The sequence below is a fragment of the Paramormyrops kingsleyae genome, unplaced genomic scaffold, assembly GCF_048594095.1.
Source record: "Paramormyrops kingsleyae isolate MSU_618 unplaced genomic scaffold, PKINGS_0.4 ups158, whole genome shotgun sequence".
NCBI lineage: Eukaryota > Metazoa > Chordata > Actinopteri > Osteoglossiformes > Mormyridae > Paramormyrops > Paramormyrops kingsleyae.
In genome coordinates, this window is record NW_027326096.1 from 10,829 (window position 1) to 23,226 (window position 12,398).

Consider the following 12,398-nt stretch of genomic DNA (forward strand, 5'->3'; position numbering starts at 1 on the left):
ATTCATTTAATGAGAATGCCCCTGTAACTTAAACTGAATTTTGTATGTTAAAAGTAAATCATAGTTTTCTCATATAGTGAGACCATATGATTTCTTGAGGGTCTGCATTTAATTTGGCATTAATTTTCTGGCATTGGTCTCTTAAAGGATTTAGAATGTTAAATGTTTAATATGCTGCAGGACACAGTTTTTGTTCCATAAGGCTAAAATGAACACTGGTAATTAGTTCAGACAGATATACAAGTCTTCGTTTTTTTTTTTTTTGCAAACATAATTGACACTTGAACACAAAACCTGATAAAGTAAATAATGTCTCTATATTTTATAATGGATGTTATAAAGAAAATATGATTAAATATTATTGTGTTATTTCCAGCTTGTGTCCTGAGTGTCTTTGGCCACTGAAAAATTTGAAATGTAGGATTCCAGCATAGGTGATATTTGCAATGTATTTATGTTATTCACATACTGGCTCCTACAGAAGGCCGCTTGAGGTCAAGATCTGTAACCTCAAGGTTGATGGTTCACATTGCAAGCTGTGATGTAACACTGAGTGATTTGTTCCAGTGAAAACATGCATGGGAAAAGAGTGATATTACTTTAGGAAAAATGATTTCTATGTTCAGTGACAATTCCTTAGGGTGGTGTGAGAAGGAGATGGCAGGTCTTAAATGATCTGTTTACAGAGGAACTAACTGATCCCATCATGATAAAATGGATGGATGGAATGAAACATATTCTTATTATAAATCTGGGGAGAGTGGTCGCTACAACATGTTGTTGAGAGATATTTTTAAAAAATTGTTTTTGTTATTTGGCCATTAAAATACCCATAAAACAAATGAAATATCTGCAAAGTGATCAGTATGCTCTATAAATGATAGAATAGATCCTTCATCAGGAGAATCACTGTGCTAAGTCCGGACCTCAACCCCATCAAGCACATTTGTGACGAGTTGGAAAATAAACTGGACAGATCTATTGTACATTTAAAAGAAAGCATTTGGCCTGAGTTGCAGAAGGCATGGGATACCATTAGTGTAGTAGGATACCATTAGTGTTGAAGTTCTCAGGAAATATATTGACGCTATGCCAGAGAGATGTGCTGCTGTAATTGCTGCAAAAAGTGGACATACCAAATATTAAAGTTATAAGTGGATAAAAACAGTAGGTCTCACTTCATCTGATATTGTTGTGCTCAGCTCAACCACATGAACATTATGAAATGAAATCATGTCTTGGAGGCAAAACAAGGTCAACATTTCAGATCTGTCAAGTGTTCTAATAATTTTGGCCACCACTGTAAATAGGCAGTGCCTTAGTCAATGCCTTTAAACGTAGCAGTTCACTATTTTTATATGTAAAATAAATTTTATTGTTATTATAATGTACAGGACAACAGTGCCCTTTTTTAGGATAAGTGGCTTGAGGATGGATGACTCAATCCCCATGTCCTATGCAGGGATCGCAGGGGTCCAGGGTCTGTTCCAGAAGCTACGGGCGCAGGGCAGGGCATAAACCAGACTGGGGCGCCAACCCATCACAGGGACGCATGTGCGATTCAGTCTCCGGAACAGCAGGGGGCAGTGTGAGCGTTTGGCTTTATGTGCTATAGCAGGAACGAAGGAGGAAGAAACTACAAGGAATTCTAGTCAACAAAAACATGGCTGACTGGAACAGAGGTACGCGGCGCCACGTACTCCACTTTGTAATGACCTCTGATACTTCTTACCCGTATGTTTTTTACACGCCAAACACAATAGCGTCGCAGCAGAAATCTCTGTACAACTCTGGAGTTATTGTCTTGAGGTATTCGCAAATTGTTCGCTTTGTGTTATTAGATTGCTTGATAAAAAGGTAAAAATCGGGACATTTAGCTAGCTGTCCTAATGTATGGGAACGTTTCCTGGATGTCTGGCGAGAATTCATGTACTTTACTGTGCGTATTCGTGCTTAGGATATATTTTAGAAACTCGGCGCTAGTCTGGTGTCGTCGCTGATGAATATGTGAATTCCTGGGTTGCTGATAAAAGCGTCACATAAATAACCCATCTTTCGTGTTACTGTCAGTCACGAAAGCCATAATCCCTCATTCTGTGCATTACCAGGGCATGGCGCCGTGGACGATATGCTGGACGCGGAAAACCAGCTTTTGGCGGAGAACCTGGCTTCAAAAGTCTCCAGACTGAAATCCGTATGTACACCACATGTAGTCTTAGACGATACAGAGTTAATTGACAGTAATCACTATAATATCCTGTACTGCTGAACAGATGTTTTAAATACCTGAACGGTGTCCCGGTGCTGTCACCTAAGGTTTATGTATGTTTACTTTTCCTTTGTGACATTTAGCTAGCCTATGATATTGACAAGGACGCAGAAGAGCAGAACTCATATTTGGATGGCATGGTAAGTTAAAGCAATAAGGATCGCTAATGACAATTCAAGGTCCCCTTTACAACATAAAAAACATAATGGTGCTTTCTGTTTTAAGGGTTTTTGAGTTTTATTTTTGTTTTAAGATTTTCATTGATAAATTGAAGCTTAATAAAACCCTTAAAGCAGAAAATACAATTCTGTAATGGGAACCTGGGACTTTCAAATAATACAATGAGAGTGGCAGTATTTTTATTACCCCTTGAGATTCTGGGTTTTTTGACAGATTAGAGAATTAATCTTTTGTTTTGAATACAAGCTAAATAAACACATATTTGGAATATATGTATATATAAATATTTGTATATCCTACAATTCTCAGGTACCTAGGTGTTACTGTTGCAAAGATTCAGGCATCTGAAAATGGCCAACCAAGCATTTTTGTGAATAAAGGAAAAGTATCACTGAGTATCAAAAAAAAGTATCACTGATTTCAAGCCAGTGTAACTCAAACTATATGAGCTTGGCCAGAGAAATTCTGGGTTTTCCATGTTGGCCGAGGGGCAAATAAAATGCCAGAAATTTGTTGAGTTGAGCCAGAATGGCCCGTTATTGTAGCTGTGTTTGTGCTGAAAACAAAAATATAGGTCACACTGAATTATTGTTTTGTGCTGCTGATATATACGGGAAAATCAGAGCATGTAAAGGCATCTCCAAAGTGTCTCTCAAGGCCCTAGCCCCAGGAGCCTCAGTGTGAAGTGCTTCCACACAACTGATGGTTTCCGCTCATTATTTTCACCTTCATCTGCTATGCACCATCTCCATTCTGCCATACTGCTGAGTAATTGAGAAGGAAAACTTGAATTGATCTGTTTTAACAGTTGAGTAATCATGACAGCACTAATTGCAAATGGTTCCAGCACTAACCAGCTTAAGAGAGACTTTCCTTCCTTTTTCTTGAAAGGACTCCAACTTCCTGAGTGCCACTGGGCTCCTGACAGGAAGTGTGAAGAGGTTCTCCACTATGGTTCGATCTGGCAGGGACAACCGCAAGATCCTCTGTTATGTTTCTGTGGGACTGGTGCTGGTCTTCTTTCTTCTGTACTACCTGGTCACCAGGACCCAGACTTAAACACAGGAAAACGGGAATAAACTGTCCTTCATTCTATTGCGTACACGGGGCTATTTACTTTCTAGATGATATGAGAAGTGTCCTTCTCAGTGGATACTTGTCCTTCATTATTGTTCTTTTTATGACTGAGAAATTGCATTCAAGCCCCAGGAACAGAATGGCCAACAGGAATAAGAAGATTTTAATCCATTGAGGATTTCAGACAAATTTGTGCTGAGAATGACTCTGTTCCTTTTTAGGCCGTTGAACTCTCTGACGCAGAGTAGGAAAGGACTGAGTCCAGCTCCTGTGAAATACCCATTTTGATTGGGTTTCTCGAAGTGTCCTGCCAGTGGAATGCATGTTAAAAATAAGCCACCAGCAGTCCTGAGTGCTGCTTATTTGTCAAATCCTGGTTGTGAAATTTTAATATGCAGTCATCAGGAGAGGCTAATGCAGATCAGTCGGGATGTTTAATTTGGGCATGAATGACATGATTGTGTATAGATAATTGTAATATATCTATATTTTTTGTAAGTCCACACTGTATATATGGCCAGCATAAGTCATATTGCATCTCAGAATTTCAGCTAATATATTCCTGAATCTCCAGAATATTTCTGATGATATTTGATATGTAGGACCAATTTACTTCCATCTCTTTTTCTTTTTACCTGTTTCCATTTCCTACAAACTACAGATGTTGCAGTTGTCCGTGCTTCAGAATTCAGAGGTCATGTAGCGTGACGGAGAACACGGGCTGGCTTGTGCTCTTTCTGTGTTCTCGTCCTCAGTTGTTGGGCGGTAATATATTTCAGTCCACTTTTTGCACAATGCCGTGTAACTATTTATTTGATTGTTGCCATTAGGACTGTGGGGAGATGGGGAATCAGGAAGCATTATGTTTAGCATCAGTTTTCCATGTTGGGTTTTTTTTTGTTAAATTGTTTTGATTCTTTCCTTTAGCGGTCAGTCACGCCAAACCTGCTTGTTGATTTCCTTAACTTTCTTGCGAGATCCATGTTCTCTACTGATGTTACAGTAAGACTTTTTTGTTTTTGTACTAAACTATAAAACTAAGACCTGTGTGCTTTTGTCTTGGGTTTATTTTGGCCGATGGTACCGATTTGACTCAGTTTAGATTAAAATACAATAATTATGAAAAGTATAAAGCTTGTTGCTTTATTACAGCCTTTGGTTTTACAGACTATTTGGTGGGTTTGTATCTTTGTTTCATTTCACTTTTTTTTTACTTTTCTAGCACTTGGGGATCTGCTCCTGTTGTTAAAGTGCTTTATAAATAAATTTGATATAAGAACATAAGAACATAAGAACTATACAAACGAGAGGAGGCCATTCGGCCCATCAAGCTCGCTTGGGGAGAACTTAACTAATAGCTCAGAGTTGTTAAAATCTTATCTAGCTCTGATTTAAAGGAACCTAAGGATTTAGCTTGCACTACGTTATCAGGAAGACTATTCCATACTCTAACTACCCGCTGCGTAAAGAAGTGCTTCCTTAAATCCAGTTTAAAATGTTCTCCCGCTAATTTCCACCTATGGCCACGAGTTCTTGCATTTGAACAAATGCTGAAGTAACTATTTGGTTGAACAGCATCCAAGCCTGTCAGAATCTTATAGACCTGAATCATGTCCCCCCTCAGTCTCCTTTGCTTGAGGCTGAACAGATTTAGCTCAACTAACCTTTCCTCGTATGACATTCCTCTAAGACCAGGAATCATTTTTGTGGCCCTACGCTGCACCTTTTCTAAGGCTGCAATGTCCTTTTTAAGATAAGGTGACCAAACCTGCACACAATATTCTAGGTGAGGTCTCACCAAGGAATTGTATAATCTCAGCATTACCTCCCTTGACTTAAACTCCACACACCTAGAGATATACCCCAACATCCTATTGGCCTTTTTAATTGCTTCCCCACACTGGAGAGAGTGGGACAAGGAAGCATCAACATACACACCAAGGTCTCTCTCATAATCAGCTACCTTTATTTCAGTAGGACCCATAAAACACCTGTACTTTATATTCCTGCTCCCTACATGGATTACCTTACATTTGTCTATGTTAAATTTCATCTGCCAGGTATCAGCCCAGTCACTAATTAAATCAAGATCCCGCTGTAGCTGCTGTGCTGCTAGTTCAGTATCTGCTACACCACCCACCTTGGTGTCATCTGCAAATTTCACCAGTTTGCTGTATATATTAGTGTCTATATCATTTATGTAAATTAGGAACAATAGTGGTCCTAATAATTTGGTCATAATTTGATTTGATTTAAAAGTACAAAGGAATTCTCTTCTATCTTTAAATATATGAACACTTGACCTATAACTGTGGAATAAAACGTCTCACTATATTACCTAAGTTTATGACTTACTCTTAAACAAAAGCACTAACCTTTTGCTTCATATGGATTCAGGCATGGGCACAGGCTGGGAAATGCTGTGAATCGATGTCTGTTAGGGCTTTAACATTACACGGTATTTTATCGAATTCTATCGGTACGCCACTGACGGTTCCATATGCACACGCGAACTGGGGTATTGTGATATGCCTGTTATTTTCCTGTATGTACTGGCGCGCATATAACATGGTATTTTCCCCCCAAAAGAGCACATCAAAAAAAAAAAACTGGGGTTGCCTTATTTTTGAGGGATAAAATTTAAATGTCATTATACAACAGCAGGTGGCGTAAATTATCCGCCTCCATTCTCAAGATAGCCGCATACTTCAAACGTAATCGAGGTCGTTTCAGCAATACGCAGCCGTATGAGCGCCGACGGAGTCTGACGCCGTGGGGTTGGTCAGCAGCCGGCATGCTTTATACCGCACCACCTTTATCTGTAAATGGTGTCAGTTAATTTGTGTATTCATGCATTTAAGTTAATTGTAGATGTCATAACTATCTAATGTTTGCCGTTAAATGCGTGAGTTTTGTTAGCGTGTAGCCGTGAGTGTCATGTTAACTGCTGGTTTCCTTTTCTGTGTTGGTGTAGTATTAAACCAGTAGTGGCTGTTAAAGAGTGCTTCATTTTAAAAGGGCTGTCATCTTCTTTATTAACCTTTAGATCAGCTCTTCGAACCCAGGTGTGAGGACTCTTTGGGCAATCAGTCCCCTAATTAGTGATCTAATTAGGGACTTGCAGCGAAAACCCGCATACACACCAGCCCTTTGCGGATAAGATCGGCCACCCCTGATCTTCACTGACTGCTTCGATTGCCTGTGGAACATAACTTCGTATATGTACTTGTCAAATATTTTTTTTTTCTTTACAAAGGTAACTTTTGGAATACGAAATATTTTCTTCCAAAAATTTATTTAATATATCTGCAGCTGTTGTACATGCTAGGTACACTGTTCATTTAAAATAGTATAGACAAAATACCAATAGTTATATAGTTCTTAAATTTAAGAAGCACTTTTGTCGGAATGATGATTACATACAGTAGAGACATAAACTAGGCCTAGTTAGCCTGCCAAACAGTTCTTCAACATGTTGAATGTTGTAAATTACCATTTCACTTCAAACATTAAGCTCAGTGCATCTGGTCCCTTTGCCTAAATATTTGCTACAATTTTAATGCTACTCTGATATCCATATGTGAAAAAATACAGTCGACCACTGAACAACACATAATGAACCGAACTAAGGGTCAGTCACATCAAAAAATACGTGCGACAAACGGTATGTGTACCTTCCACTTTAGTGCCAACTCTTCAAATGCACATTGTACACACACATATATAGTGCAGGTCCACTTTTATACAGATTTTATTTTCAGTAAGTATATTGGATTTTCTTGTGCCGTGGATGTCATAAATGCACAAATATATACTGGCATATTTTTTCTCATTAAGATAAATGTGGTATCACACAAATCTATTGCATAAAAAAACTATTAATGTAATTTTTTTGACATTCTTTCCCATCAATACCATGAGGGCTAGATCATTTTGTAGTTCGTGTCAAAAGTGAATGGATTGCCAATAGAATACACAGTGGACTGCTTCACAACAGATGGCAGTATTTAAGTAAGCAGTATAAAGTTGACACTAAAGTGGATGGTAAAGATTTCGTTTGTAGCATGTATTGCTTGATGTGACCGACCCTTCGTTGGGTTCATTGCGGGGAGGGGCAGTCATTGGCTGCACAGCCCACACAACAGTCTACACCCTGAGTGGGATGCCAGTCTATCACAGGAATCAGACAATATGGGCAATTTAGAGATGCCAGGCAGCCTAACTGCATGTCTGTGGGATGCTGGAGGAGACCAGAGACCAGAGCATCTGAGGGAGCTGTTCATGGTAGACAGTGAAAATGGCATGCACTCAAAGTCTAACTGGCATTCAAGCCGGCCAAGCTGGAGATGTGAGGCAGCTAGTCTCCATTTCAGTTTGCTGGCCTTTTGGGATCTTTCTGCTCTCTCAAGAGACCCCCATAAATCACTGGTGTCGGCCAGCAGCCTCGGCCCGGCTGCCGCCACATTCATCATCTCTGTGCTGCAGCATAATGGCTTGTGTACCGTAGTTCATTTTAGATACATTTCCATGTTTTATTTAATAAAAAACAGTTGACATAATGAAGAAATTCTCTTCTCTTACTTCAGTATGATGAAGATTACTGACCCTGATCTTTCTAAAATGTTTGTCCTGGTATCCGTCACCTTGATAGCATAGTCATATTTATCCTGGTATTTTCAGCTCTTCCAGAGTAAAATATTTATTGGTATTAACAAGAACAAATGGGGAACTGCAGACATCCTCACAACAAGTTGGCAGGACTATTCCACAGCTGCCCAGGCTAAATTATTTTCATTTCAGGGGACCTGATTTAGCCATTCGGTCTGAAGTGCAGTCTCTCAGCAAAGTCACATGCTGTTAGGTATAAGGTGATATCAGGAAGGCTTTACTCCTCAGGAGTGAGTGCAGATACTTTTATGGAGCTAAAGCTAGAGTCTAGGCCGTCATCTATAAATGGAATACAATAAAAATGTGCTTATGATTATTTCATGTCTGGAGCTCCTAGCGGCTGACAGCCAAGCAGATGCTGTTCAGATCCTGATTGATATCATGGCGCTATCTTTGCATCCTTACCCTGCTGTAAGGCCTTTTTTCTGCATGTGACCTCCACAACATCCCTACCAGAATAATTCTATCCCAAGCTGACGTTTATTTTTAAGCTACTGCTCAAGTTTTGTTAGGAGCTATGACCCTGTACTGGATATGTGGCAGGGAAGATGAATGAATTAAGCTGCATATAAACTACTAGGGCACTTAAGCGCAGCTCTAAACTTAAAAAAATCATTGCTTAGCAGTTCTATCCATGACCGTTTCTAAAAGCCAGTGTTCTTGAGATACCCCTGGTATCTATGCACATATGACTCATCTGTGGTGTCTTTGCAGTGAGAGTAAATGAAGTGGATGTCCAATTGCTGTCATGGTCCTTTGATGGGAAAATGGAAGGGAAATGACAGGCAGTCTAATCTGATCATGAAATAATGCATTTGTAGATGTGGCTCTTCAGCTGTGAGTTACTTGGAGGACATAAGAACCTGGCAGGGCAGCTTACCCTCGTCAAAGGCAGTCTAGCATGGAATGCCTCACGAATCTTTTAATTGTCCTCTAGGTTCTGCCAGGTGATAAGTTAAGGGATTTTAGCCTGATGATATTTTAACTGGAGAGGTATAAGCCTGATGGTTTTCTTAACTCAAGCAATGCATAATATCACTGACAACCTGTCGCTCATTATGAATATTGTAAGTGTCAGAAAGCCCAGTGAGATTCTTATTATGATCTGAATTTGCAGAGTAAACGGCACTCTGATGACTTTAATATGATGTATTTATTTAAGTATTGCTGGCTTTCCAGCAGAAGAGATACGAAAGTAGGGTTTTACCCTGAATTTGCTCTAATACGGCGGTATCCAACCTTCCATACACCATAGACTGGTTTCATGTAAAACAATTTTCCACGGACCGGTGAATGCAGTCAAAGTAAAGTATATATCACAATTAGCCTTAGTCTTGTAGTGCTTTAACAATTATTAATTCCCGACATTCCCAAAGGAGCCCACTGTAAAAAAAAATGACGGGTCACATTCATTTCCATTACTTACCAAGCATTTAAGCGGTATGTTGAGGAAATAACAGTTTTTTAAAATCATTGAATGCATTAGCTGTCTATAGTAAATACTAACTAATTACAACTAACAGTTACAAACAAAGGTAGGTTGGCCAGTTATCCAGGCTAAGGTTCCCATTTCACTGATGAGCTGCCAGTTACTGCTAACACAGGGTAACACTACATATTACATAATTGTCTGGTTATCAAAGGGTTCATGATTACGGTTAGCTGCACTGCTAGTATGTTAATAGATCTGATTAAAATATCAGTTTACAGTTCTCCTGGGTCACATGACTCTCAATGAAATAAATGAGAAAGTTCTGTTTGTCCATATTGACCTATGTTTGCTACCCTTTTTACCCTACTCCCAGGCTGCGTTGCTATAGTGCGAGGTGAGAATGGGACACGACATAGTGGTAGTGGTTGCAATGTCTGTCCAATGTAGCTTGTTTGTATGTGAGGTATTTCCCGAAAAAGAGAATGCTAATAATAAAATTAAAATACAGTCCCCGCTTTGCCAATAAGTTGCAAAGTGTAAGCACAAAAATCCCCCCAAAAAGAAAAATAAAATGAAATATCACTATTTGCATTTAAATTCTACACTCATGCATGAGTCACTTGTGAAAAATTAAAAAGATTTTTAATTTGACTTTTAATTTCATACTTTGTGTTTTTCATTTTCCATTTACTTTTTCATTTTCCTGTTGACAACATGCAAAAATATTTTAACTGGAGCCAGGGCTGGGTGGAGCTATGGGTCAGAGAGTCTCTTCAAAAATATGGTTATTTGTGGCACCTCTCTTTCTCAGCAGCTCTGCTCTGGGGGATGTTTCGGTCATTTTTCAGAATAACGCACTCTGCACACTCTGACAGTCAATGCAATGGAAATAGTTTCTTATTCTTTCTGTGCGGCCAAGACCCAGATGATCCATGGCCCTGTACATGAGTCGCCTGGTGCTTGATGATGTTGCTCTAAGCTACACAAGGCTGGTTCTTCTCAACTTAAATTAAAAGCAGAGTCAGACTTTCTTTGCACTAGTTGTAGTACCTCTGTATTGCACAACACGAATATCCCCACAATACAATTGCTTATACCTATCTAATAGGAGAATCGATATTTTAAACACACTCATCCAGATTACTCTTCCATCAAGGGATGTTTGAAACGACTTTAAAATTAATGTGAATCATTACCAGGGTAAGTCAGTGAGCAGCATTAAAGCTTGGAATCTCTAGGCTCACATCTGCTATGTGTTTGGAGTTTCCATGCCCTGTTTAGCAAGTACTGAGGTGTCCTCCTGCTTTCAGGCTATATGCAATCTCCTAATTGCCCGTCGTCTGCATGTGTGTGGGTGTGTACACATGCACTGTGGAGACCAAATGTGATCAAACCAATTTTTGGTCCCACAAGGGGAAACTCAATTATATAAAAATCTGTGTATCAAAAAATTATCAAAAGTATTTTGTTTGATTAAGATTAAGATTCTCCTTGTTGGGATTAGGTATTCCCCATAACAATTAATGGATGGTTCCCACAAAAAATATGGGGGGGACGTTTCAGGATGCCCCCAGCCTGGTGCCCTGTGCTGCTGAGAATAGACTCCAGGCCTGCTCACCTATGAGATTCAAAATAGCACATAAAACTAGCACTTTAAATATGTATACATTTAGTTTATTTTCATGTTTGTCGTATTACACAAGGCTCTGAATGGTACAATAAATGATCACAGATTGCTTATAAATAAAGACCATGTTACTGTTTCTGCATCATTGGACGTGAGACCTCACTTTGGTACCAGCTTCAGGAAAGAATCATTCTCTTTCCTTTGTCATTTAGAATCATTCCCAACAGCTAAGGACTCCTCAAATTTCCATACACATTTATTGCAGCAAAAAATTAAGTATAATGCAAAGTATAAAAAATACCAATTTCCAATAACATTTGTCCAGGCAAAAACAGTACATGCGCATTATTTGCAGATCTAATAAGGGAAACAACAGAATATGTCAGAGCAAAGTTATATTCACTCACCTAGGAATGTAGTATTAGCACCTTGCTGGGATATTGTAGCAACACCATTACTTAGATTAATGCCTTTATAATGGTAAAATACAGTATATGCATCAGAGGAACACTAGCAGGTCATTCAAGGTATATGATGGTTGGTTGGTTGATGTTTTTTGTGTAACTTTTATGAAGTTAAATCAGCATAAGAAGCCAATATCTCATTCCTTACACTGTTATGATAAAACTTAATTCATTTTAGTTAATTTTATCTAATTAATTATTTACATTCTGGTCCTTAAGCAGGAGTTTGCTGAATTTTCTACAACCTTTTTCTTTTGATTAAGCTCAAATGTGAGGGATCATTCTGATTTGATAATTTTTGTTTAAAGGAAATTGACCAGACTGCAGTGATCCACGTCCAAGATTTAGGAGACTTTAACTGACACACAAACTCCTAAATGTTAAGATATTCTCATCTCTGGGTTTTTGTCAGGCTTGCAAGCCAGACTATCTGCAAAGGGATCTAGAAAGATATAATAATACATCATGATTAATTACCCTTATAGTCTTTAAATTTCCATCGGTGCTGATAATACATTTTAAACTCTGTCTTTTTCCGAAATAAAAGCAGGAAGAAATTCCAGCGACTGGTAGCTGCTGAAAGTATTCAGACATTTGTCTTTTGCAGGTTAATGACTAAATGAAACTGATAAAGAAAGCATACAAAAATAATGGAATTAATAAAAATGGCTGACGTGATGG

The 12,398-nt window shown here is 38.7% G+C and overlaps 1 protein-coding gene across 1 annotated transcript; it reads left to right on the forward strand.

The window, feature by feature from the left end:
• The first annotated feature begins 1,663 nt into the window (after positions 1 to 1,663).
• On the forward strand, positions 1,664 to 3,508 carry bet1l (Bet1 golgi vesicular membrane trafficking protein-like). The gene is made up of 4 exons (XM_072708600.1): positions 1,664 to 1,682; positions 2,109 to 2,194; positions 2,353 to 2,409; positions 3,341 to 3,508. Exons 1-4 carry the CDS (start codon positions 1,664 to 1,666, stop codon positions 3,506 to 3,508), a joined length of 330 nt encoding a protein of 109 aa, XP_072564701.1.
• Positions 3,509 to 12,398: the final 8,890 nt, after the last annotated feature.